General features: G+C 41.8%; 3 protein-coding genes across 11 annotated transcripts in view; 2 read left to right on the forward strand and 1 right to left on the reverse strand.

The window, feature by feature from the left end:
- Positions 1-16,339, reverse strand: part of inppl1b (inositol polyphosphate phosphatase-like 1b) — a 37,364-nt gene extending 21,025 nt beyond the window's left edge. The window contains exon 1 of one of the 5 annotated variants that reach the window (XM_088989806.1): positions 1,319-3,190. In XM_088989806.1, coding sequence (XP_088845932.1) covers positions 1,319-1,455 — 137 coding nt within the window. In that variant the 5' untranslated portion in view covers positions 1,456-3,190. Of the gene's footprint in view, positions 1-1,318; positions 3,191-15,041 lie in introns of those variants that run through there. The other 4 variants (XM_088989804.1, XM_088989805.1, XM_088989808.1 and 1 more) reach the window with 4 other exon arrangements.
- On the forward strand, positions 8,921-14,338 carry arr3b (arrestin 3b, retinal (X-arrestin)). Of its 2 annotated transcripts, XR_016114181.1 has the most exons (17): positions 8,921-9,015; positions 9,126-9,158; positions 10,194-10,224; positions 10,375-10,435; positions 10,534-10,578; positions 10,657-10,850; positions 10,940-10,999; positions 11,071-11,147; positions 11,223-11,358; positions 11,432-11,516; positions 11,822-11,894; positions 11,986-12,123; positions 12,284-12,361; positions 12,452-12,475; positions 13,119-13,168; positions 13,266-13,408; positions 13,924-14,338. XR_016114181.1 is itself a non-coding variant. In XM_088989810.1 (16 exons), exons 2-16 carry the CDS (start codon positions 9,151-9,153, stop codon positions 13,968-13,970), a joined length of 1,107 nt encoding a protein of 368 aa, XP_088845936.1. In that variant the 5' UTR covers positions 8,921-9,015; positions 9,126-9,150; the 3' UTR covers positions 13,971-14,338. The 2 variants fall into 2 exon arrangements, 1 of the variants encoding a protein (XP_088845936.1); XM_088989810.1 differs by lacking the exon at positions 13,266-13,408.
- Positions 14,526-27,065, forward strand: rab41 (RAB41, member RAS oncogene family). Of its 4 annotated transcripts, none has more exons than XM_088989814.1 (8): positions 14,526-14,737; positions 17,447-17,505; positions 18,360-18,413; positions 19,331-19,436; positions 21,579-21,690; positions 22,990-23,083; positions 24,309-24,375; positions 24,536-27,065. In XM_088989814.1, exons 1-8 carry the CDS (start codon positions 14,659-14,661, stop codon positions 24,598-24,600), a joined length of 636 nt encoding a protein of 211 aa, XP_088845940.1. In that variant the 5' UTR covers positions 14,526-14,658; the 3' UTR covers positions 24,601-27,065. The 4 variants fall into 4 exon arrangements, with proteins under 4 accessions (XP_088845940.1, XP_088845939.1, XP_088845938.1 ...); XM_088989813.1 differs by lacking the exon at positions 19,331-19,436 and adding an exon at positions 18,731-18,836 and having other exon boundaries at positions 14,529-14,737; XM_088989812.1 differs by lacking the exon at positions 22,990-23,083 and adding an exon at positions 22,556-22,649 and having other exon boundaries at positions 14,530-14,737.
- Positions 27,066-27,989: the final 924 nt, after the last annotated feature.

Here is a 27,989-nt window from a genome sequence, read left to right on the forward strand (position 1 = left end):
TCAGTTAGCAGGTCAACCTTGTTTGTGCGAACATGGCCGTTTTTATTGGAATGAATGATCAAGTATATCAACATTTTGGAAATGTTTTTCAAAACATACATTTCTAAAATCGTTTGAGTCCCTGACACTATACCACCATTTTGCCCGGATTCACACTTGAGTCAGTCGCAATTCAGGCGAGTTGTTTTGGCTAGTTAACGCCATGCCAAGACCGCTCAAGTTCAACAGCCAACCTCAACCTGTAATAATGTTACCCATTGACCTTGACTTTGTAAACACAAGTGAGTGTTTGAACTGGAATTTGTATACTCTGTTCATGCTTCAAATCTAACAAATACATTAAACCCAGCAGATAAGGACCAAGCGTCGACGACCCCCCTGTCCCCCAAAATGTCATTTAAGGTTTGGAAATTGATTTTAAAATTATTGTAATTGGTAAATATTCAATTGATACAACACAGCTTGAACAAAAACACACTTCTTTTCCTTTCGGCTTTTCCCTTCAAGGGGTCGCCACAGCAAATCAGTGTCCTCCATCTTTAGAGGTTTGATCCAACTTTTACGTCGTATGCCCTTCCTGACACAACCCTCTGTATTTATCCAGGCTTGGGACCGGCACAAGAAAACTTATGTCCCTTTGTGGCTACAGAACAAGCAACTCACTCAGTAAAAGGCTCCCAAACACAAAATGGTCATCGGCACAGCAACATTGAAAAAAGCAAAAACACACAACGAAGGATAAACTAAATCCCTAACTATCGTACTAAGATCTAAAATAGTGTATAACTTCAACATAATTCCTTGACAAGAATTACTATATCCATCGCCAGGGATTGAGTGGCATCTTGTGGATTTGAGGCATTTATAAAAAAAAAAATCTAACAATACACTACAATGCTCGAAATGGGTGATTACTTTGCAAGCCGAAGATTGCAAATTAACAACTTTGTGAATATCATACCAGTTACACCATTGAGAGGCCTTTTTTTCCCTGTACTGGATATGGAATGTGAGAGAATCCTAGGTCCTTCGACTAGTATGTAATTAAGATGTGGTTTCATCATAGTCTACAAATGGTGAGTGACTCCACCTTTTTATTTTGTCCAACCGAAGTTTGCTCACATGCCAGCAAAGCATATTGGGGACATTGTTGATGCTACTGATTTTGCCTGCTACAACCGTCTAAAGTTCAAGCCAATCCTTTGAGCCACATCTCATCAAGATAGGTACATGAACGTCAAAATGAGACGTCGTCATATACCTGCACATCATTTTAGGGATGCCCATTCAGTTAATTCTAAGTGTGCGATGTACTCACAAGAGGCACAAGGCATAGGCTTCCGGCACAGATTCACTGTCTCTGACCAGGAAGCTTCCATCCCTCCCGGCTCGTGCCAGTAAGTCCTCTGCGTGCACACGGCTGATGTCACGGTGATACCATGCTGCCATCGCCATGGCAACCAATGTTGAAAAGCAGTCTAAAGAGGAAAATCCACATGAGGAGAGGAGTATTGGCAGTAAACCGTCTTCAAAGTCTATCACCCTGGGATCGCGTCAATCCCATCGAGAGTAAAAAGTTTTTCTCAGGTCCATGTTTGATCCCAAAAGCATTGGCTGCATGGAAAATGGAGGGCAAAAAAAAGAAATGATGGATGTTCAGATGAAGCTCCAGTCGTTCTTGCATAGAGGCTGTTCTGCTTCTTGGCTACCAGGTGTGTGTTTGCCTATTCCAGTCGCAAGGACGATGGAAAAGCAGCAGAAACAGCCAACCACAAACACAGCCCCTCCTCTTGTTGTCCCAAAACAAAATCTCCCATTTGCAAACAGGAAAAGAACAAACCAGGCCTTGTACACACAGACAGACAGAGAGTGCTCACTCTCCCCAAGAAAAGAGCAGCGGCAATCCCGTCGTCCCAGATGCAACTCGGTCAGCACTAAAAGCAGACGGCCAGGCACACAACTAGAATCCAGACTAATTCAAATGATTTCCCAGCTCTGTTGCCATATAAGGGAAGAGGAACAGCTTCCAAAATGTTCAACAGATGACTGTACTCCTGGTTTTCCAGAGCCAGATTCCATTTGGATATAGTTTGGTCAGATGTGGCTTCTTCCTAGGATCTCACATTTAATGCCGCCGTGTGTCACAAGTGTCACGTCCTCACTGGCGGGTCGTCCAGTGGTTCAACAGGGTGCTGGCGGAGTAGGCGGTAGGGGAGAGGGGGTGGCGATTGAAGACAGGAAGAGACGACGACCTCTTTGGAGCGGAGCAGAGACGAAGGAGGTGACTCCACATTCCAGATGACAGAGACCGTAGTGGGGAGTTGAACTTCACCACAGCAGGGTGTGAAAGAACAGATTACTTCCTCTGCCACAGGCCCTGCCTCTTTCCTGATGTTCAAAGATTTTTTTAAATGACTGCAGATGTGATGCCTGGCCAGCACTCACTTTTGTTCACTGACCATTCAAGGATTTCATTTGTTTTTTTTACTTTTCACTTTTGGGGAAAACAGCAGCCAGCATATGGTTATGATCAAGAGTGACGTTGTTATTTTTTTGCCCGCCTTGAACATTGAACGTGCGTTCAGCCCTCCTAGTTCCCCTCCTTGTTTGCTAGTCCGACTGCAGAACTCAGTGGGATGCTGCTTGCCTTCATATTTGCTTTTCACACTGGTGTTGTACTCAGCAGAAATGTGGTGACCACCAATACCAGCCCCGGGAAAACTAAATAGGCAAGGCATGATCGTGTGTTCAACGTGCCGTGATTGTTTTGTTTATAGTGCAACCTACCTAAAAAGTGAAGTTGGATAATTTCCTGCGACATATCAGATGATCTATTGGAATACTTTTCAATTGTACTTTGTACAATGCTGTATAACTGCAATTTTCCTGTATGGATTTCAAATCATTCTCCTGCATTTTCATGATGCAAGATTATACGGCATTAAAAAAAAAGGGACTTCAGATGACAAGTGCGCCCAAGCATCCCACAGAATGCCCGATGTGAATAAAAATAGGGAAGGCCAACTGCACTTGCTTTACAAAGAGCAAATTGTCTTTTAATGGAATAATTTCACTATGTCATGTGCTTTATCAGTCCATATGTCAACGTTGTGCGGCAAAATATGATGTAATTTAGTCGCTTGCTAGTTTGAGTCTTGGAAAGGGTGGGAAAGACTGGTACGGCGGAAACCGACATTTCTGTGGTTTAAATGAGACATTGTTTTATCCAAACTATGTTCATTGTGTTACGCTAACTGGTCATTAGAAAAGACTCCTTCGTCCAAACTCCAGACGAACTCAAGGACACCCTCAAAATCCAGAGTGCATATCAGTCAAATCGTTGTTGCGAGTCTCAATGGAGTTGTATATGATTAAGATGTCGACTTTTACCACACACAAAAATTTGGGGTCTCGAATTTGAGATTGTCTCATTTTGAGTGCTGTTACTGGGACAAATCCACTTCTAAAAACACCTCAGGTATAAGGATATTGTTCTAGGACAGTCTCATAAGACGTTGTTTGGAGAGGGGGGCAGAGAAAATGACCGGATTGTCTCTGTGTGCATACTCTTAAAGGACAACCGACATCACTTTTTTGTTTCATAACTGACATCAGAAATATGTTTTATAGCATCTAAAATACCCAAAACACGCAGTATGATATTTTTAGTCAAATGCAAAACACCAATAAAAATGACTTAAAGTGTCTAAAAAGTACTTAAATTTGAAACCAGAAGTAGCCAGTTTCAGAAGGTCCCGCTCCCATGTTCGTGGTGTCACGGCAAGACGTCTTGCCTTGCTCGAGAATCAAAACAATGGCTTCAGATTTGGAGAATATGCTTTCTTGTTACTCATCCAGTTATGAATATGATTCAAATAGTTCTGAAGAGGAAAGCATACATGTTTGCAATCGATTAAAGAATTTATTCCGTGCCATTTTGAGGCAATATTGGGGGGAAATGTCTCATCCAAAAAGAGGCAGAAAATGGCCACCGACCTCCTGTGAGGAATGAATCAGCCCGTTTACACAGGCTGATAAATTTCTTATATGGAGCTTGGACGGAATTTATTCCGTGTCATTTTGAGGGGGGAAATGTAGCACCGAATGTGTGTCATCTGGGGGGGGGGGGGGGTGTAGCACCAAAAAGAGGCAGAAGAGGGCGACAAAGCTCCGTGGAAACGGACTGATTAATTCCTTACAATTTTTGTCAGTGAATATCAAATAGATGCTCGGTGCCACACACAAGGATTCACCATCGCGGTATTTATGATTTCCTTCTAATTTCGCCATCAACACGGATCAACACGAATTTTTCAGACCAAACAAAGTATTGCAAAATGCATTGAGGTGATGCAAGGTATGTCCTTTCTCGCTGAGGGGCGTTCCTTCAGTGACGTAGGGTGAGGACTTGTCACCAACTCAAAAACAAGACTTCCGGAATATTCAGCGCAAGTCTTAAAACGTAAAATATAGCTATATGCGGTGGAATCTTTGTGAAATACGCTCAGTAGAAGTCATTTTACAAATTATGGACACTACTTGTCCAGAGATGTTGGTTGTCCTTTAAATGCAACATTGGGATTGATTATCTTAGCACAAAAACAGAATAGTTTCCCGTTATAGTAACAAATATTACAAGCTAAGTTCGGCACGGTGAAGATTGACCTGACGAAAACAAGGTCATTCCATACGGCTGAAATGTGTTGGGAACACCCAGGAAAGTTCAGCGTCTAAATTAAGCGTGAACCTAAAACAGCAACGGCTTAACCATAAGGGGATTAAAGGTCAACTTGCATATGTGACCTCGCGCAGGCACAGCGAGGGAAAGCAAATTCAAGCAAAACATCAGCGAGGATGGTATTAAAAAGATACACCTTGCATAATATTTATCCATCCTCTAGAACAGAGGTCCCCAACCCCCCGGGCCGCGGACCGGTACCAGTCCGTGGGTCATTTGGTGCCGCGCAGAAAGAATAAATAATTTACATCATTTCCGTTTTATTTATTATCTGAGTCCGAACTATGTTTCATTTTGAAAAATGAAAAGTCACCGCTTGCAGCACATTTCCGTGACGAGGAATGGGTCGGGTTGCAAAGCTCACTTACTTGTGCGACATATTCAACCTGCTCAATGAACTCAATCTGTCACTTCAGGGGAAAATGACAACTGTCTGTCAAATTGGCTGGGAAAGTAGCTGCATTTAAAGCCAAACTGGATTTGTGGGGACGGCGCATGAATCGCAGTGTATTTGACATGTTTCAAACATTGGCGAGGTTTTTGGAGACTGAGCCCGAGCCTTCATTCCCCCAACTGATGCATGAGCACCTGTCTTTGCTTTTAAAAGAGTCCGAGCGCTACTTCCCAGCCACAAAAGACCCACAAACTGCCAAGGAATGGATCCGCAACCCATTTGTCAACAAACCAGATGAATCCAGCATGCCCGTGCAAGAGGAAGAACAACTGCTGGAGTTCGCAAATGATGGCGGACTTAAAAGTATGTTTTAGACAACAACTCTGCCGGCGTTCTGGATTAAAGTGATGGCAGAATACTCCGAGATCGCCACAACAGCACTGAAAACCCTGTTGCCGTTTCCGAATTGTATTTGTGTGAAGCGGGGTTTTCTGCAGTGACAGAAACCAAAACAAAACTAAGGAGTAGACTGGACATAAGCAATAAACTTCGGGTGTCATTGTCTCCCATTATCCCTAGATGGGACAGTCTCGTTGCAGAGAAACAAGCTCAGGGGTCCCACTGATTCAGTTGTAGTGAGTTGTATTTTTCATGCGCTTTGTACTTGTTTTTGTGGTGTATCTTATTTGGAAGGCACATTTAAACACTACCATGGTGACCATAGAACGTTAAGGAGCAGAGACTGTTACATATGTTTTTGGTGCGATGTTACCAGTACTCTGCTAATAAAGTTGTATAAAAATACACAATGGATTCACGTTTATTGATATATTTAAAAGAAAAAAAACAGTTTCCATGCCTAACTTATAACAGGTTCTTTTCTTACAGACAGTGTATTTTAGGTCTTCAATTACCTGACATGTTTCAGGTAATTAAACACCTAAAATACACTGTCTGGAAGAAAAGAATCTGTTTTAAGTTAGATATCAAGGAGACAGGATGAACTTACTACAACTAGTTTCCATGGCTGTCGTATCATTTTATTTTGTTGTATTTATCCGCCGGTCCGTGAAAATATTGTCTGACATTAGACCGGTCCGTCGCGCAAAAAAGGTTGGGGACCACTGCTCTAGAACACAAATCCAGTGGGGCCTCGGTTTACGAACACCTTGCCTTACGAACTTTTCGGTTTACGAACGTTACATTTATGAACCTTGGCATACGCACTATTTTCGCGATACACACCCCCCACCACGGCTGGCGGAGTAATCTTCGGCAGAAGAACACAAAATCACAGCGTCCCAGCCGGCCTACCTTTCCACACCCCCTTTCTATGAGTGCATACGTTGATCGTCTTCAACGATACTTTTGCCGTTATGGGACCGAAAAAGATCCCACCACAGGCTTGTGTTCAGCCGAATAAGACACAAAACAAAATAACAGTCGAGGAGAAGAAGGAGATAATTGATAAACACGAACGAGGTGTGCGTTTGTGGCATCACATGTGCTCACCGCGGCTGTCATGTGAATCTCAGCCTGACACATCTTCCACGCTGTGTGTCATTTCCCTGAGAGTAACTTACTACCATTCTACAAATAAAGAGCCCGGTATGCTAAGTCCACAATTGCTAACATCCTTCGCCTAAAAGCTTTACACAAAGGCGTTATTTAGTCGATGCTTTCACGTGACTAACGACACCGAAATTGTCACGTGGGAGTTGACAGCTGGGGCGGGGCCGCCGCTCCCGACCTCCGCCAGCCTAAGAAGACACAAAACAAAATTACAGTCGAGGAGAAGAAGGAGATCATTGAGAAACACGAACGAGGTGTGCGTGTTGATACCCTAATCACCGATACTGGGACACTTCAACGAGTCGCTGTCACCTCACCAGTGACATGATTACGACGCCTTGCGCCTCGCCAGTATCTTGGACTTGCCAGCACAAGAGTTTGCTTCGCCCGAGGTGATTGTTAGCCGCGATCGCGTAAGTTTGTTGCTTTCTGGGATCGCGAGTGTGCCATGTAGATGACATCGAGGAGCTTGTCGCTGACCGTGACAAGAAGAAAAGAGCGGATTTATGTGGGACAGGAGATGTGAGACAATCTCTTTTCATCAATGGATGCTACAGCTGCATGTTTGCTTTCAAAATTTAGCTTGTAGTCGACGTGCACATTCCACCATGATATCCCTGATCCACTGGGGTAAAGACGCTTTTATGGACACCTGGGAACGAATTATTCTCATTTTAACGGTTTCCGTTAGGAAAAACATTTTTGGGATACACACTTTTCGCCTTATACACTCCGTCTGGGAACCGATTAAGTTCGTAAGCCAAAGTCTCACTGTATTCTCTTATTTTGAAAAAAAAACAGCTTTCCCAATATAACTGACATAACTTGGAAATGATTGATGTTAAGTTAGGGTAACGGCATGTCTGTTGGAAATGTCTCCTGAGGTGAACTCCAGATTGTCATCAAATTTTGCTTTGCCTCATGTCTGCAAAGTGGGGGCATCTCTTGTTTTCAAAGGGTTTCCATATTTCGGAGCCAAAATGAATACATCACCGACAGCTTTGTGAAATTATTTCTGCTTTTCATCAAAATGCAAAGTATCCATTGGCTTGAAGATTCAGACCGTATATATCGTCAAGTCTATCCATTCAACAGTTAAAATGACACTGCCCACTGCGCCTAGCTCACTTAAAGCAACAATTCAAACTTTGCCACTGCACATCGGGAGAAAGGAGCCCAGCGTTTTGCTTGTCTTCATCTCTAAAGGTGTCAAAATCTTCCGCAGAATCCACCTCACTCATTAATCAATCCATTACACTTGCCGTGAAGAAGTGTGAAAATCCAGCACCGATCCGCCTACAGATTTACCCCAGTGGCCTTGTGCCAGGTAGCACAGTTGACACTTGGGTGGATCACAAGAGGTGAATGTGGCCGTTGGTGATACCCACCCTGACGATGACATCACTAGACATGGTATCATCTAGAATTCTAGATTCTAGAATCTAGATGATTTAGATTATCTGGATTCTAGATAATAATAATAATAATAATAATAATAAGAAGAAGAAGAAGAATAAGAAGAAGAAGAAGAAGAAGAAGAAGAAGAAGAAGAAGAAGAAGAAGAAGAAGAAGAAGAAGAAGAAGAAGAAGAAGAAGAAGAAGAAGAAGAAGAAGAAGAAGAAGAAATTGAAATATGACTTTCAACACTCAACATAATTGTGTTTTATTTACATTGTGGCTTTTCGATTTCCCCGGAATAAACGTCAAACACCATCAATTGTGGCACTAATTGGCAAAGGGAATTCTCCGAGTTGCAGAGTGTCGTTTTAACAGCAGTGCACAAGGGTTTAATGCGGCCGCAGATTGTCGACGGCTCCATCAAGGGGCCATCTGTCACTTTGGGTGCCAGAATGACTAAATCCAACTAATACCTTTATCCTATTCACAAAACAATCTTTGAAGGTTACATTCTCTGAGTACTTTTAAATCCATCAATAAATGTCATTATTAGAATTCCATGTGCCATGGAATTCGGCAGAACAATTAAGGCTGCAGAAAATAAACCGAGCAGCCAACCTATCTTAAGAAGACGACATGGCTGTTCACCAGAGGGAAGGCCGTGGGCTTTTTCTTTGGAAGTCAGATAACTCGTAAATTATTTTTACACCCTGCGAGCACCAAAAAACGGCGTGTTGTAATAAATTAATCAGATTGAGTCGAAAACAACCGCCCCTTAAAACTGTTTTAAGATGACAAGAAGGCTGCTGAGGTCAGAGGTCAAACTATAAAGCCGATGGGGAGGGACTGACCGACACACTCGCACGGCGGCGCACAGCTAACAGTCTCGCTACGGAGGAGAAGTCTGACAGTGGTGCGTGAGGTGTTTTTTTCTTCATTTAATGTTCTTAGATGAAGTCATTTTCATGATGTGGGGGATAGAGAAAAATCGTTGACTTTATTGTTTTTTCCCTCCATGTGCAGACTGTGTTTGTTTTTCACCTTCAACATGTCAAAGTAAGTACAGTGTATTTTGAGAATAGAATTGTCTAATCCAGCATGGTCATAATTCTGTTTGTAATAATATATTGCATTTTTTCAAGACATTTTAACCAATTTAATAATGAATCCTGTTAAATTTAAGGAACTTAGTGGTGTGCATCGCTCCACAAAACTTATTTCGAGGACGTCATGAAGTTAAAATGCAATGATTGTTCGATTCATTTGGATCCTGACTCAAGTCGATATGCTGCAGCTGTGGCTTTTGTCATCTTTATTAAAATACAACATGATGATGCTATGTCTGTGTCCGGTACGACATCTGTCAAAAGGTTGGAAAACAAACAAAGTCTGCTTAATCAGTTTTCAGATCACCAAATCAGAATCAGAATCAAAAACATCTTTATTGCCAAGTATGTATAACACACAAGGAATTTGTTTCCGGTAGAGCACGCTGCACAAGTATCATCAGTATCATCATACAGTTCCATTTGAGCTACTGTTCAGAGAGTTAATGGCTTGGGGGAAGGAGTCAACATGTTGACTCGTGAGTGCCGCGGCAATTATGCGGGAATCGAATCAGACACTTGCGGATTTGCTCGCGGACGAAACACCCTTGCCATGTAGCCTATCTAACGCCTTGGCACTATCGTACATGAATAAATTCCGATTAGGGTGGATTGTGCCAATTTCATTGATCTCGCAGGGCCTGTTTACAAAACAACTTGAAAAGTTTTAACTCGATTATACGCCACACAACAGATGAGAAGAACGTTGAGGATTAAGTCTTTGCTCGAGGATTGTCCGGTGAGGTTATGTTATTTAATAGAAGAGGCAATGTAGATGAAAAAAATACTAGTTCAACTTTTATGAACCCGTTCAAGGACAGTGTTTACGTCAGTGGACAGTTTTTCAAGTTATTAGGTTATATGGTGCATGAAAGGGGTAAAATAGGACAGCTCTGCATAATGACGTTGAACCAAATGATTGAGGGGACCGCATTGGTCTTTGTAAATGTGGGTTAGAATGACAGTCTGTTTCCTTCTGCTACAGAGTTTTCAAGAAGACCAGCGGCAACGGACACGTAAGTGGCCACTGTCAGATTGTTATTACGGAGCACTCTTGGGGATAGGCGTGCCGTTGGTGCTTTTTCCAGCTCCTTAAAATAACCCTAAAAGTCTCATGACTTGGTGGAGGAGGAACTATGAAATGTTTGCTTTTCTGTTTCCCTCAGATTGCCTTGTACTTAGGGAAGAGAGACTTTGTGGACAATGTGGATTCAGTGGAAGTGGTCGGTGGGTAGCAAAGTTCAGCCTTTCCTGGCATGTATTGTGTATTTTTTTTTTTTTGTATCCATGGTGCCTAATGTAGGTTGATCCTTTCTCAATTCAAGATGGAGTTGTTAAAGTGGATCCCTCCGGGCTTGGTGGAAAAAAAGGTACTTGATGATCACCAGTCCGACTGGCAAAGGTGGCCAGAAGCAGCGTTCTCGATTGTTTGTTTCTCTCTTTTGTAGTCTTCGTATACCTTGCTTGTGCCTTCCGCTACGGAAGTGAGGATTTGGATGTGATCGGGCTGTCCTGCAGGAAAGATATCTGGATAAATCGCATTCAGGTGTATCCAGCCACAGATGGCAATGCAACAAAGTCACCCATGCAGGAATCCCTCCTGAAGAAAGTCGGAGAGCAAGGATGTCCCTTTGCATTCCAGGTGATGGTGCATCTTCTTTTCTTCTCAGGACACAATCGCAACTCGATTTCTTCATCATCTTTCAAATGTCTTGTTTCTTTGGGTCTCAGATGCCAACGAATCTCCCCTGCTCAGTTTCCTTACAACCTGGGCCGAATGATGCTGGCAAGGTACTGCAGTTGACGCCTTTGTTTCCCACCACCTTCACTTGAAATTTTATTCCGATACCCTCCCTCTGCAGGCTTGCGGGGTGGACTTTGAGGTCAAAGCGTACATCGCCAACGAAGCAAACAGCGCTAACGAAACCATTGAGAAGAAGTACGTGCGCTCTCCTGTGTTTCCCCAATCAAGACAGTGGTCATGTTAATTTCATGATAAACATGTCTGCCTTAGGGATACTTGTCGCCTGATGATTCGAAAAATCCAGTTTGCACCAACCAAAAACAACGCCGGACCAAAGGCGGACATCACCAAGCAGTTCATGATGTCAGACAAACCCATCCACATGGAAGCCACGCTCGACAAAGAGGTGGCAGAAAATAATTTTGATGGTCCCATTCAATCGAGGGTGTAAATTAATCGGGTCGCGTCCCTCTTTACAGGTCTATTACCATGGCGATCCCATCACTGTTAGCGTAAAAATCAACAACGAAACCACAAAAGTGGTGAAGAAAATACAAATTATAGGTGAGCATAAAGAATTTATCAATGCTATTCTTTCTTCTTCTTTCTGAAATTACCACATGCTACCGTGTCACATAAACATCACTGTATTGCATCGTGCAGTTTAGTGCACAAATATTTTAATTTGTTTTCATGTTTGCTTTGTCTTTGTATTACTCTGCAGCCAGGTCCCAAAGGATAATTTATTCTCGACTGCCTTTCCGGGCTAAATTGCGGTTAAATAAAACTGAATATGATCCTTGAAGGAAAAAGCAAGAAAGAACAAGTGCAATACCAATAAATTGATGTTTTGTTTTGTTTTCCTTTAGTCGAGCAGCTGACAAATGTGGTGCTGTATTCCTCCGACACTTACACGAAACCCGTCTGCACAGAGGAGTTTGGGTAAAAGCTTGTGCGGACAATCGATCATTGCCATAAAAGGGAAACATTGTTTCTATCTTCTCACACTGAATTCCATTTTTTTAAACCACAGGGAGACAATTAACGCCAACTCCACATTTGAGAAAACCTTCCAAGTGACCCCACTGTTGGCCAACAACAAAGAGAAGCGAGGACTGTCAGTGGACGGGCGGCTGAAAGACGAGGACACAAACCTGGCCTCCACTACCTTGTAAGAGTTTTGGGCGGATGGCTTACGCTGAGCTCAGGACAGTCTTTTCATCCTCTTATTGGGTGGCGGAGATACAACACCATGTTGTGTCATCCACTTATCGAGTCTTAAGAGCAAATCCTCGAGGTGTAAGAGGTCAACTATTTCCGTCTTCCCACAGGAGTCGAGATAATAAAGAGATGCAAGGAATTCTCGTGTCGTACAAAGTCAAAGTCAACTTAATGGTGTCTGGAGGAGGGTATGATTTTTTCATTTGTCATGTCAATTGATTAAGGCTCTGCCCCACTGTGAAAACCAAGGTTGACTTTATTGTTTGTTTCCAAAAAAGCCTTCTGGGTGGCCTTACATCGAGGTACATACAACTCTGATTCTTTTCTTAACACAAATAAATACATCGTTGTACTAAATTCATCCTGTCTACTTGATAACTAATGTTAAGCAGATTCCTTACTTACAGACAGTGTATTGTCGGTGTTCAAATACCTGACATGTTTCGGCGACTACTTCCGCCTTCGTCAGAGTGTCACGGATGTTGCTGTGACGCGCCATTTTCAGCTGGTGTTGCTATGAGGGCGTGACCTACCTGTCAGAACTGACTGACTGAAGGCCAGAGTCATCCGCACCGAAGACAACAAACATCAGCGCTGGATCAGGGAGGCCATTGAAATCCGAAAGCGAGGACCAAGGACCATCAACAGGGATGAGGGAGCTTACATGCTCTCTACTACCTGGAGCAGCATCCTGGAGGGACGAGCGGACAGCGGGGGGCGTGGCTTGCCTGTCAGTTCTGACAGGTAGGTCACGCCCTCATAGCAACACCAGCTGAAAATGGCGCGTCACAGCAACATCCGTGACACTCTGACGAAGGCGGAAGTAGTCGCCGAAACATGTCAGGTATTTGAACACTGACAATACACTGTCTGTAAGTAAGGAATCTGCTTAACACAAATAAATACATATGCCTTCTTACTAACGTTACCGGACTTGTTTTCTAGTGACGTCACGGTCGATCTACCATTGACGCTGATGTCCCCCAAGCCAGCAGGTGAGCTAAGTTTCGTTCTTACCCTTTTTAAAAGATCCATATACATTGCATTTCATTGACTGTTTTTCTTTTCACCCTCCAATGCTGCGTATGGCAGAAGTGTAAGTTAACCTGGGCTGAAGGCAAACACTTCCATGTCGTATTGTGATGCCCGCGATGGGTTGTTTTATCCCTTTTCTCTTGTGTGCTTATGTATTTTCTGAATCACAGCCAATTGGACTAAAGGCCTCTTTAGTTCAGGTGAGGTCATCATCATAGGTGTAGTGTGTTATGCTACAGTGTCCATTTTCAGTTCTGTTTATAGTCTGTGCAACAACAGCCCAACATTCTGTGTATCCGTCCCTCGAGTCTAGCTCATGTTTGTAACAATCATACAGGTCCAGGTTTCTTCTGTCACACAAATAATTGGGAACATAGCATCAACATTAGATGGATAAAGCAATAGTGTTTTGTAACCAAGTACAGAAAAGTAATTCTCGTTTGCCCATCAAGTTTAGATAATAAACAGAATTTCTAATAGAGACACAGAAGAAGTTTCATAGGTGAATCAGTAAGATGCAGTGAATGTACCTGTTTGCTGCACCATTTGTGTCTAAACACCTGCAGCTTCAAGAGTCTAGTATTGTAGACAGCAAAACAAATAACTACATGATAATAGAAGACACGTGGTAAAAGGTTTAATGTAGAGGCAGCTTAACAATTATAGTACCTTGATGTGGACTCCAGAAATCCTTACCATCCCCATCTGATCACAGAACGGACATTGCCATCGAGCCAATGGATGGACAAGATGCCGCCATGATACAATGAGCAGAAAAACAATGGAAACCGACTGCTGTAGAGGATTAACGTCAGGGCCCTCACTTCCTGTGTGCGCACACACACAGTATATTCCTAGAACTATTGCTGTGAGAGCATCTGCGCGACAGTTGATAGCTTTGGACAAAAAAAAACAATCAGTGTTGCTTTTATTTCTGAAAATGTCTCCTAGTGTAGAACGTCAGCTTTCCTCTCAAATTGTTGTTACTTGCAAATACCGTATACTCTTTAGCACTGTAAAATATCGAGAAGATTGTGAAGAGTGAATGTTTACGTGGGGGTGCATGAATTTGTCTTTCTTCAGTTGATGGTCGGAAATGAAAAAAAAAAAGAATAAACGTTTCCTCAGGACCTACCCTGCTGCTTGTTTTCTGTTATCTACACTGCAATTGTTCCGACACGCAATATCTTATGGGAAAACATTGTTTGTACACAAATACTTGGGCCCCCTCCAACTGGAAGGAAATCGATGCTTATTCTTCTCCAAAGCCTCGTGGTTGCGCTGTTTCATGTTTGTTCGTATGAAGGAGATTTTTTTTAAAGCAGAGGGCAGTCGTGAGTGTGTGACGCTCAACTGCTGTGCTGTGACTGCTCTCCTCTCTCCAGTCTAGACATCACAATTCACACCCAAAGCCGGCTAGTTCGCTGCCTCGTATTTTGTTTGGGCAAAAATGTCAACCACAACCGGCGGCGGGGAGTTCGGCAACCCTCTACGGAAGTTTAAGCTTGTCTTCCTAGGCGAGCAGAGCGGTGAGTTTCGGAGTTGGAGCTCGGTAACTGGGATGTGGAGGATATTCTATTTAGCATCAGGCTAACTAGCTGGTCGAGTTTGCTTGCGGCCCAAATGAGAGGGAAAAATAAGCAGTAGTGTTGCACTGCAATAATTCTACATTTTTGTGCCCGGTGGTTAAAGAAGACGGCAATTTGGATTTATTTTTCCACCTCGAATTGTGATGATGTCATCGGACACTCATCGCCACCGAGTCGCCTTTGACCAAATATAATGTCCAATGGCATTGTAGAGTAGTGATACGAATTATAAATGTTGACTTACCCTCAAATTAACGAAGAGGATATCCAGCGTCGTGGTGTGTGTGTGAGATTCCTTTCCACCTTGACATCAGTGAATGTGAACGATAATGGATGGGTGGATAGCCAATACTAGCTAGTAGCCTTTGGCTTTCTGTCAAACGAGCGAGCTGGACGGTTTTAGCTGGAATTGTTTTATTGACATTCGGCGTACTGAACTACCGCCAGAACACTAAACCGCAATACAGTGAGATAATATTGCACCCAAGCAAGGACACATAAGAAGATAGCTCCCTTTACACCTGGACCGTGCTCAGCCACGTCGACCAGCCGAGGTTAGAACTAGCCGTTTGGCCTTCCTCGACAATTTAACGCCGCTGGATAATACAGTCGAGAATCAATTGATTATTCTTATGTGTTTATACACTGAGTTTGTGTATTTGGCTTGGAATACAAAACAACTTAACTTTGAATTAATTTAGCAACTATCATTACAATTTGTATATCCGTTTTTTCGTCTATTTTACTGGCTCCACCCATATTGCCAACTCAGCGTGTGCACAACAGTAAATTCCGTCACAATCTCATGAAAAGCCGATTGGATGTAAATTTAAAACGCGCGGTATCTAGTCTAAAGTCTATATACCTTCTATAATACCTCCTAGGATATCACTAGAAAGACCATTCTGTGCTGAAGTACAGTGAACGTGTCAAACCAGTGAGTGACTACGTTTTCACTCCTAGTGCCAGACTTTTAGATAACGACTACACAATTAACATTACTAGTAAGTTACTGTACTACACTAGGATCACAAATAGTCCAAACTACTAGGCATGCCACGTACTAGTAGCCCCCATATCAAGAATGTTTACTAAATAAACCTTTTGGACATTTACTCAATATATCCATTTCAATTACAGGTAAATTGTGACAGGGTGGTATTTTTCCTCACTATTAAGACAATCTCTCACATTAGTAGAACAACTCGTACCCAGTAGTAGATTTGCTGTATTTGAGCAGAGTTTTATGTGCATTACTGCCATTTCTTTACCCTCATACAACAACTTGCACATACTATTGTAGTACACGTTAGCAACTTGGCAACTCTGTAAACTAGTTGACAACTGCATTCTGACTTGTACCACTAATAACATCATCAAATTCTACGAGTGCACATCCAGTGCTTGATGAGTAGTATAGGCTTGCATTACTAGTAGTGCATAGGTGTCAAGTACCGCACAGTTCCTTTGCGAGTAACATGTTTCTACTGTTGTGCCCTAATGTTCTCCACTATGGAACATACATGTCATGGAGTATTTAAAAAACATCATGAGGAGAAGAGGTTACTGCATTTATAATTGTTTTAATTGAGCCTGCTTGCACACGAGTTGCATATTTCTCTGGTTACTAAGAGTCAAGTTTTATTTTGTGCAATGTCACTATTAGGTCTAAAAGCATCCAGTTGTAAACAGGTACAGCCTCACTACTACTCGGATGTCATTGTCTGTTGTCAATTGGCTTCATAGAGCACTTGATTGATTATCAAGGGATATTACAATACTGCACTAGTAACATTAGGGGTCCAAGTAGTTGGCATGTCTCAGCCCAAAGCGTTACTGTCAAAGAAAATCAAACAAATAGCTGTTAATATTCGACATTCTTGACAGCCATGTGTAAGCATGCTCTTTATGCTCAAACCTGACTTTAGTTTTACTCCCTGGTGCTTTCTATCTTTGTGACTGCTTTATTTTCTGTATATGATAATTGTCCATGTTAAGTGCTTTGTTAGGGCTTCAGCTGTTGTTAAAGCGCTATATAAGTCAATATGTATTGTATTGTATTGTATTTATCTTCTCTATAAAACTATTCCACGATAAAGTATTGTTTGTCTCTCAAGCAACAACATTTATACCAATGCTCTAAGGGTTGAAAATGGGCATCACCCCATTTTATGTCTTTCTAGAAGGACAATTTTTCTCAATTTCAAGCAATTCAGGTATTTCATCAATTACGGTCCATAATATCCAATGTTTCAGAGAATCTGGAAAAATCACTGCACGTAAGCAGTAAGGCATAAAAACAATATTTAATGCACATGACCTTAATTTCTTCAGCTGACGCTGCATCAAAAATTGACATCTATGGTGTTGTGGAAAAGTATTTGCCTCCTTCCTGATTTGTATCTTTGCATAATGAGCTTACTCAAAAATTTACAGAACAGCGACAACTGAAGTACAACAACCCAAAAATTCATGGACTGCTTATTACTTGGAAGAGCTGGATCCGACTCGCAGACCTTTATTTTGCCACCTGTGTTGTTTGTTTTTATTCACCGTGGTGTTGATTTCCCAACGATGCATGGCAGTGTTTGGTGCTTGTTTCTTCATAATTCGAAAGAAGATGCTTGAACTTTGGTGTTTTTGTTGCAGTGGGAAAGACCTCGCTCATCACCAGGTTCATGTATGACAGCTTTGACAACACCTATCAGGTAAACAAAAAAGCTGGGATTATGCGGAGGATGACAACCTTGATTTTGAGACACGTTCCCATCGGAAATAACAGATAGCTGGGAAGGAAATAATGAGTTCCAGAAAAAAAAAACTTAAAGGCGGTTGAAAAGGAGCCTCAATGCAGTTGAGCTGCAGTAGCAAAGGGCTGCTGAATGCATGCGTTACATTTTTGATCAGTTTATTATTGGTTCTTTTCCTTTTCAGTTTGCAATTGAAAAATCTGAAAAGCAATTATTTTTGTTATCCAGTAGGCACTGAATATTGTGTTCGTTGTGTTCGTTCTTTAATTAATCTCAAACAAAAACTTGTTTTCCAAATTAAACTTGAGGCCGGATCCCAAATGGGGGACGAAATCAGCCATAGGGCTGAATTTATTTATCCATCCATCCATTTTCCGTACCGCTTATTCCTCATTAGGGTCGCGGGGGGTGCTGGAGCCTATCCCAACTGTCTTCGGGCACGAGGCGGGGGACACCCTGAATTGGTTGCCAGCTAATTGCAGGGCACACAAAGACAAACAACGGTCACTCTCACACTTACACCTGGGGACAATTTGGAGTCTTCAATCTGCCTGCAATGCATGTTTTTGGAATGTGGGAGGAAACCAAAGGACCTGGAGAAAACCCACGCGGGCATGCAAACTCCACACAGGGAGGCCGGACCGGGACGGGAACCGGCGACCTCTGCATTGTGAAGCCGGTGTGCTAACCACTTGACTACCGGGCCGCCCTGAATTTATTTATTTATTAGGAATGATGCATCCTGCAATTCTTCTGCTGTTGGTATCATGTGTTGAGGATATCATGATGTTGACGTAGTGATTGTTTTGCAGGCAACAATTGGCATTGACTTTTTGTCAAAAACCATGTATCTCGAAGATCGTACGGTAAGCCATATCTATTTTTTATCTTTCCTATGTCATTTCCGCAAAAGGATTATTGAACGTTCTTAGAATGCTTAAAAGCATGCTTTGTATAGCACTCACCATTTCCACATTATCACCCTTTCACATTTTTTTTTGACCCAATCGTATAGTGTCTTCATTCATTTTGCCAAACATGATCATATTTTCCGTTCCCTTTTTGTTGTTGTTTTTTTTTTGTTGTTGTTGTTATTTTTTTGTCATCCTTCCATCCTCTGTCTGGGTCATGAAATCCCACCGGTTCCCCCACACGTGCGCATATGCGTCACGGGCGGCCAAAGATTCGGCTGCAGCTCTGGGACACGGCGGGACAGGAGCGTTTCCGCAGCCTCATCCCGAGTTACATCCGAGACTCAGCCGCAGCAGTTGTGGTTTATGACATAGCCAGTAGGTATCACGGCCTCCCTGTCCTCTGCTTGTACGGTATCATGTGCAAGAGCATATGATGCAAGAGCGTGACGTGGTGTGGAAACCCCACTGGACACCGCCGCGAGAACATCTCCCAGCATGGCTGCAAAGTGTTTCACCAGCAGTGCCCAGGGGGGTGTCCACGCTCCTTAGTTGCTGTCTATCAGAGGCTGTATTAAATGTAAGAGGCTGTTGGAATGAAGTTTTCTTCCGATGTGTCTTTGTGGGTGTAGATCCTCTGAATGGGGGGGTGTGACTCAAAAATGATTCAGAGCGACCTCTTTTTTTTCTTGCATTTAACTGCTCCCCTTCACTCCATTTCAATGTTCCCCCCACTCTGTTTGGCATTCCTTCATGAAAAAAAAGCTTGGCTCGCAGTTAGTCGTCTATTCCTAGCTCTCCCTTTCTTATTCTGCTTTTCCTCCCCTCCTTTATCTCGTTTATCTCCCTCCCCTACCGTTCCACCCCCGCAGGTCCGACTCCAGCTTTGGGACACTGCTGGACAGGAGCGCTTTCGTAGCCTAATTCCCAGCTACATCCGCGACTCTACCATTGCTGTGGTTGTGTATGACATCACCAGTGAGTCAGGGCTGATCACTAACATCCCATTTTAGGTGCTGAGTTAGAGTCTGTACAGCTACGCAATATAAAGTTGGATACATTTTTTCACATTTACCATTTTTTTTCCTGTGGAATTACTACGTGATGATGAAAAAAAATTAGTGTGAATTCTGATTCCTATTATAGTGTGTATAGGTAGGGTACTGCAGATGACCAGTACAGCCCATTATTCACAAATTACCATATGACAGTCCCAAGACTCACCTGTGGGGCGCAGCACGGTCCCAGAATGGATCCAGATTGCAAAAGAAGAAAGAATAAGCCAAGTGAAAAGCAGTTGTCATTGCAAATGATTTTTTTGGTGGGGGGCAATTAGAAGGTGACCTGACCAAAACAAACTATCTCATGTTGCACGTGGTTTAGCCCCAATTCATTATTTGAATAGCTGGCTCGTGGCATCTAAACGTCGCAGATAATTTTCGGCATTTGCAAAGCGAGCGAGACTCAAGTCAACTTAAGCTGTAAAATACAGTACATACTACATCACATGTAAACAGTGTATTGTTTAATGTATTCATACTTTATAGTTTGATATGGACTCTCCAAATATCCAGACACTCTCCTTGCCTCCTCTCCTCTGGTCCATTTCCTCTCTTTGGCAATCCTTTTCCTCCGAGATAACTGGCATGTTTTTATGGTTTAATAATAAATAAATATAATATTAGGGCCCTCTAGTATAATCACGTGGCGCCTGATGTAGGGTCACATTTTTCGGCCCAAATCTATGCTGAGCACGCATAGTGATTAGATTTTTTTTTTTTTTTTTTTTTTTTTTTTTTGTGATTTTACGGTTCCGTGAGTAAATCCAAGAATCGGGTCTTTGATCAAAAGAGTGGTTAAATGTCTAAAACTCAACATGGTTTTTGGGATGTGTATCCCCCCACTTTGGCGGGATCTGATTCAAGAGCTGTATCAACAATTCTGGAAAATGTTTCATAACGCCGATTATTCTTACTAGCAGTCCATTTTCACAATATGTTTATTTTGTCCATCAAAATCAGGTCACCAAAATCTTCAAATAATTGCAGTTTTCCACAAATGAAAACAACAACCACATTTGTGGACATTTTGTTAAATGAGCAGCCCTCGGGTAGATGTTGCTGGTGTACCTAATGCTGTGTCCACTGGGTGTAAATGTTGCCGCTTGGAATTCCTGAGAAGTTGTCAAACCAACCTTTCCATTTTCCGACTCTAAATACTTTTGCTTTCTTACACAAGTAGCAAGTTGGACATCTGTGAAACTAATACTCACTTTAAAGGACAACCGATGTCTCCGGACAAGTTGTGTCCATAATTTGTAAAATGGCTTCAAATGACTTCTACTGAGCGTATTTTACAAAGATTCCACCGCATATAGCTATATTTTACATTTTAAGACTTGTGCTGAATATTCCGGAAGTCTTGTTTTTGAGTTGGTGACGAGTCCGTACGTGACGTCACTGAAGGAACGCCCCTGACCGAAAAAAAGGAGACATTGTAGCAGTGCTTCCATCACGTCAATGCTTGTTTGGTCTGAAAACCTCGTGTTGCACCAGAAAGAGCCAGAAGAGGGCGTCCAAGCTCCATGTAAACGGGCTGATTCATTCCTCACAGGAGGTCGGTGGCCATTTTCTGCCTCTTTTTGGGTGAGACATTTCCCCCCCAATGTTGCCTCAAAATGGCACGGAATAAATTCTTTAATCAATTGCAAACAGTATGCTTTCCTCTTCAGAACTATTTGAATCATATTCATAACTGGATGTGTAACAAGAAAGCATATTATCCGAATCGGAAGCCATTCTTTTGATTCACTAGCAATGCAAGACGTCTTAGCGTGATGTCACGAACTGGGGGCGGGACTTTCTGAAAATGCCCAATTCGCAGCTCAATTTTTTGCAGATTTTGGACACTTTAAGTCATTTTTATTGATGTTTTGCATTTGAATAAAAATATCATACTGCATGTTTTGGGTATTTTAGATGCTATAAAACGTTTTTCTGATGTCAGTTAGGGAACAAAAAAGTGATGTCGGTTGTCCTTTAAAGTAGCTTGAAAGTATTTAGAGGTCCATGTGAAGCGGATATGCATGCACTAAGATCTGTAATTTCCTTTGACGTTCAGATCTCAACTCCTTCCAACAAACTTCAAAGTGGATCGACGATGTCCGGACGGAGAGAGGAAGTGACGTCATTATCATGCTCGTTGGGAACAAAACAGACCTGGCGGACAAAAGGTGACTTATTGTTTTCGACAATACAATACAATATATATTGATGTGTATAGCGCTTTAACAACAGCTGAAGCTGTAACAAAGCGCTTAACATGGACAACTATCATATACAGGAAATAAAGCAGTCACAAAGATAGTAGAAATCACCAGGGAGTAAAACAAAGATCAAGTCTGAATCATTCTGACTCAAACAAATAACGTCAAATAAAGTAATGTCACAGAAGAGTCTTGATTATTATTTGACACAATTGGGTCAAATAGGGTGGAATCAAGAACACTACATTCCCCGATGCTTGTTGACTTTTTGTTTTGTTCAGATTTGAAGACAGTTGAGAAAGGGACTACTCGTCTCGCACTTAGTTACGTCCGAATTAGTCGAGAATGTTTGAGTTAGCAAAAAAACTGAGAAGGCCCAAGCTCTACCCCCATAGTTCATTTTTGGAGACCCTCCGCCGCAGCCTGGAATCCCACATTTCCCCTCTGTACCTCATTCATCTTTTTGTTTGTCTTTAAGATTTGCCGCTTTGCATATGATTCCGTACTTTTGTGAATGTCAAGCGCAGTGCGAAAATTTTTAAGTGAGCCTTTTTTTTTAAATAGTTTCTCCATATAACAAATATTTACCTATCATGACTAGACCTGTAACATACCCCTTCAACCGCCACCCCCAGTGCTAAACGGGGCTTCCCTGTCTTTTACTTTACCTCGGTTAGGTTATGTTCCTCAGTTTCATTCTGTCATTTTGATTTGTTTTCATTTCTGTGTGTGTTTGCATGTATTTTTGGGGATTCTCCACAATGTATTCTCCCCACCCAACACCTCCCTACACCCTCACCACCACCACTACTTTTCCCGGGACCGGTGGCAGGCAAGTCTCTGTTGAGGCTGCAGAGAGGAAAGCTCGAGAGCTCAATGTGATGTACATAGAGACCAGCGCCAAGGCTGGCTATAACGTCAAACAGGTTGGTGGCGGCTGGCAAAGCGGCCATGTTGTCCTTTATTTTCAATGGAGAGTGACTCCTCCGTGTTATCATTCACTTTCTGGATTCACTCTCCGGATCACAACTTAATCAACGCCATGAGTCATTTTTTTCCTGCTAGCTAGCTAGCTAGCATAGCACTGGTCTTTGCCCTCGCTATCTTTGTCTTTGTTATAACCAAAACTAACATCTCTTTCTCCCCTGTCAAAACAAAGACTCAGCAAGCGTTCTTGTGTTTCCTCTTCTTTTGGGCCTGTCTTCTTTGCAATGTTTCTTCCTATCCCTATCCACCTCCCGGTCTGTGTGGCCTTCAACTGAGCAGACAGATCACCACGGAGGAGGGTGAACACAGAGCAAAGGAACTGAATGTCATGTTCATTGAAACCAGCGCAAAGACTGGCTACAATGTCAAACAGGTAGAGATACCGATTTCTCTAGCTACTCACTAACTATGCTGATTCTGCCCTCCAATTTACGACTCTGCTCTTTTGACTCCCTTTTGTCACGCTTTCTCTTTGTGATCTACACAAATTCACTGCTGTTAACTCTGTTGTCTTCTCAGTCAGAGGTTTCTAAAAATGGAGCCCCTATACAAAATGAGGGGTGAGGGTTGCAAGCCGCAGGATGGCCTCTAAAAATAATTTTGGGGAAAAAAAATAACATTTATTTGTCATAAATAAAGTCATGTCAGCCTTTACTACTGGACCATTCAAAGACCGGATATGATGAGATATCATGACAGAAAGCTGACATGAAGGTTGAATAAAGGAAAGCAAAAAGGTTTATTTTAAAAAATAGAATATTATTTCGGTGACTCACTATTGTCAGAGATATTCGATCGGACACTGTAGACAAAGGCTCCAACACAGGAAGATTGTCTTTTACTGGCGGCAGGGGATGCAGACATTCAAGACAGACGCCCAGATTCTGCAGCCCTCTGCCGAGCTATTTATTGAGAGTATATGCAAATTTAAGTGATCCATGAGTAAAACGTAGATTTCTTGATTTGAATACCACACCCTTGGACGTCCCTAGCACCAACAGCTATAAACAATAGTACACAGACATTTTAATTGGTTGTCTTTCCCTGAACCGATCAATTTGTAACCCGGCTAATGACCTCTTCCTGTGAAGGAGTTCACCAAGTCCTAAATTCTGCCCAAGGCCAGATCTTGTACATGAAGATGAACGGTTAACAGACTGTGTCTGTTCAACTCAGATAGACCCCAGGTTTCTGTGCTTTCATTGTGCACTTCCAGCCACACATGTTCACCAAGCATATAACAGCACGAAACTTTTAAATATGATAACTTCGATTCTGTCTATTGTCTAATCAGCTACTATTTTCATATGACTGTAATTTTAATATTAATTCTTTTTTCGCATTGTTTTTCCCCTTAAAAATGTGAATGTGAACATTTGTTTTTGGAGCTTCATCAGTGAGACCGACCTCTGCCTAGGTTTAGATAATGCCACTTCCCAACAAACGGAACGCTGTAAATTCTAACACATTGACTGCCAAAATGTGTCTACATTTTTGAGTGTTTTTTTTCCCGGTTCAAATTGCTACTTATAGTGATGTATTTTTCCAATTTCTCTGCATCACATTGTTGGCTAATCCTTGTCTCTATTGTGTCACAGCTGTTTCGTCGCGTTGCGGCCGCGTTACCTGGAATGGATAGCACGGCGGAGAAAAGTAAAGAAGACAGTATCCTTCAAAAGGAGCAGAGGTTCTCAAAACCGGGGTCTGAGCTTGTGGACCTTAGCTGTCCACAAAATAATTAGCAGAAGGGTTTGAGGGGGAAGAGAGAGAAGCTAAGAATATGCAAATTCATGTTCGGTGTTGCTTAACTCCCAACCCCCTTCAGTGATCGACATCAAACTGGAGAAGCAGCCAGAGATGACTGTCACCGAGAGCAGCTGCTCGTGCTAGTACATGACACTCAAGCCCAGCCCGTCAAGCCTGTCTCACCCCTGACCACCACCCGACCCCCACCCCCACCCTCCCACCAACAACAACAGCTTGTCTCTCAGTCTCTCACCCGGGGAACAAACACTGGAGAGTTAGCGCGTGGATGAGCGTTACTGAAGCCAAACAAAGTCCACATTTAAATCTGAGGGATGTGTGAGCCCATAGGCGTTTTCAGTTTGATGACTTGCATGGCATTTAAAGTATATACAAAGAAGCGCAAACTGACTTGGCTAACCGCTTTTTGAGTTATCGCACAATATCATTTCCGTGCTGTGATTTTTTTTCCCTTGTCATTGTTGTCACGTAAAACGACGTGATGGATTTAGGTGACTCCACAAGTATTTTTTTTTTGCATCTGCGATAGAGAAGTTCTAACATGGTTGCTTATTTCATAACTTCTCTGTTGTATTTTAAGGAAGTATAGACAGGATCTTACTAATTGTCGCAAACTTCACACTTCAGGTTTTTGAAGTATATTAACACAGCATAGAAGGAGGCGTTAATAAGTCTGTGATGAAGTTGCACTATGGAAAGCCATTTGTCATTTATTCCGTGTCCTTGCTATTCAGGGTATGGTCCATGTCACAGTATACTTTTTAACATCACTGAGGATGATTTAGTGCACTAATAGAATGACTGTTTTGCTGGTGTGCTTTTTTTCCACCAGTACTGTCACGTTTGGCCTATGTGGAAACAACGAAACCTTATTAGTAATGACTGACCTGATTTAGTATTATTACTCTACACAGTTAATGTCGCACAATAGAATCCTCCTAGTGAAAGCTATCAAAATAATGCTCAACTGGTAAATAATTTTTAAAATCCTGTCTTCACCTGCCACTTTTAGTTGCATACTAGTATGCAACTTCACCTTATTAGTAAACCCCTGTGAAGAACTAGGTAAGGTTTCCACATTCCTAAGTCATTATTTCTAATGGTCAACTAGTGCACTGTTTTGTGTCACTAATATATTTTTCCAACTAGTGTGCCCATTTTTTTTCGAACAAATGAGGAGAGAGCATAATAGTACATATTGACTAAAAACTTCACCAGATCATTTATTTCACATCTAAACATTAAGGAGCTATGGGGGCCTGACATACACGAGTTTGCCCCAGTAAGTGCTTTACCAGTATGTTTTAATGACATATTAGGAATTCAAAAGTGTCAGCAGTTGTGGAAAAAATATTACTGTTAAGACAAATCGTTTTACTAGTTTGTGAAATATCTTCGTATTGAGAACAAATGACTTGAGATGGATATCAAAGAAATGCAAGAAACAGAAAGATGGTCTTAAGATCTGAAGAAAAGTATTGACAAACAGGATTTCTTTGTCCAAGCCCTGAGTGAGCAAAGCACTCCCAAACAGCAATGCCCACCATCATGTGAGCCTGATTCCAAATGGTTTCTTCGACTTAAAACCATTGTTAGTAAACCCAAACTGTCCTCATATCACCCATTCTAAACATCAAAATGCTCCTTTAACCATAATAACAAGAACGTGAGAAGTAGTTACTCACCGGATAACTTTCTAACACTCCCGCCATGCCATTGATCCTCTGTGTTGCGTTGATCACACATAGCACGGCGCATGCTCGCCATACAGGATTTCTATGGATGATGACACAGATGCCTTGCTTGTTTCGTTCACCAACGTAGTGCACTGAATCAAGCCACAAATGTTGTAAAATAGATGAAAAGGGAAGCCGGCTGACTGGTTGGTGGCTCGCCGTTTTTTAGAGCCAGTCTACGAGAGCATGTCCTCCTTGAGAAAAAATATATAAAAATCGTACTAACACTCCCGTTGTAAAAATGGCCACCTTAGCCACAGTATCATTCACTCTATTGCTATTGTTACTCGTGTAGGACCATTGTTTTTATGTGATTTATTTATTCAGTAACTCGGACATACACCTGAAAATTGTTAGCTTGACCAAAAGTGCAAATGCTGAGGTGCATATCAAAAAGCTGTTTTATTTATTTGCGTGTCTGCCAGGGACCCTCTCGCTCTTTCTTCAAGGCATTGTTGTACAACTAAAAAAGACTTTTAGCGGTGTGTTGTCATTCATGGATGGTAACACTGTTTACAGTCAAGGCCATAAAGGCCACATGCAAAGTGAACCACAAACCAATTATCTAGCCATAACGTAACACCTTGGTCCTTGGCTATCAATGGTTTTTGAAAGTATGTGTCGACATTAAAAAAAAACAAAAAAAGATTCAGAGCTCTTCTATTACTTGCCACAACTTAATACTCAGCTTTGTGCTCTTTGGAATTGTGTCTGTCCACTTGAACTACGCAGTCTACTTGTGTTTAGCAACGTTGTGTGAATACTATTACTATCTGGTATGTAAAAAGGAATGTTAAAGGCACACAAATGTAGGCCTATCTCATGGAATACAATAAAGATTATTTCACCAAAGAGCATTCTTGAAGCTTCATTTTATTTATTTTCAATTTCGGATTGCTTTATACCCCACAGTGTTTTAGATTCACAATTGACTTGAATGTTGAGAGTTAATCAGTTTGTCGCCATCCCGTGGCATGAATAGGAAACTATAAAACCTTTTAGAAGCAGGTTTAACCATTGACTCCAATAGGACTCAATTTGTCCCATTCATTCTTTGTGGAATGTTGGATTTCCTCATGATTATTTCATCAGCACTAAACTTGTCACTTGTCACATACTGTATTGTCTGTGTCACATATTGAGTAATCATACATTGAAACTACTATATACCTAACCACCATTATGGTAAGGTGTGGCTAGTTGAGCATAAGGCCACGATGACGAAGCAGTAACTTAGATTAGATTTGACTTTCATTTTATTTTTAATGTTTTAATGTGTACCTTGTAACGCTTATTCTATTGTGGTCATTAATTATTAGCATTCTTCAAAGTTATACCAAATATGGTGACATTAATTAGCATTTTGTGACCAAAAACGCTGACTGAGGTAAAAAAAAAATAGTACAGGCCCTGAAATGTACTGAATAATAATATTAATTTAATATAATACATTTCATCTATAAGCGCCTTTCAAAACTCTCAAGGTCAATTTTCAGTCACAGGATAAGTTTTTCTGTAGGTGAGCAGCGGTTCGCCACACGTGCCAGTGTTCACTCAACCCTGAAGTAACTCAAATAGATAGAAAGCTAGCTAGCTAATAGCCTATATATAGCCAGTTTTACGCTTATTGTACTGTGGTCATTAATTATTAGCATTCTTCAAAGTTATACGAAATATGGTGACATAAATTAGCAAAATAACAAAATGCAGTAGATTACAATAGATAATCCTAACCCTAACCCAATAGATTTTGATTTATTACCAGACAGTGGTGTTTCA

Source organism: Hippocampus bargibanti, linkage group LG02 (assembly GCF_051943395.1).
Source record: "Hippocampus bargibanti isolate YZ-2025 linkage group LG02, ASM5194339v1, whole genome shotgun sequence".
NCBI lineage: Eukaryota > Metazoa > Chordata > Actinopteri > Syngnathiformes > Syngnathidae > Hippocampus > Hippocampus bargibanti.

Coding starts and splice junctions, on each gene's coding strand:
- arr3b (XM_088989810.1), top strand. Junction 11,148..11,222: donor AACGAAACCATTGAGAAGAA/GTACGTGCGCTC, acceptor TGTCTGCCTTAG/GGATACTTGTCGCCTGATGA. Junction 13,169..13,923: donor GATGTCCCCCAAGCCAGCAG/GTGAGCTAAGTT, acceptor ATCTGATCACAG/AACGGACATTGCCATCGAGC.
- rab41 (XM_088989814.1), top strand. CDS start 14,659: ATGTCAACCACAACCGGCGGCGGGGAGTTCGGCAACCCTCTACGGAAG. Junction 14,738..17,446: donor CTTCCTAGGCGAGCAGAGCG/GTGAGTTTCGGA, acceptor TTTTTGTTGCAG/TGGGAAAGACCTCGCTCATC. Junction 17,506..18,359: donor GCTTTGACAACACCTATCAG/GTAAACAAAAAA, acceptor ATTGTTTTGCAG/GCAACAATTGGCATTGACTT.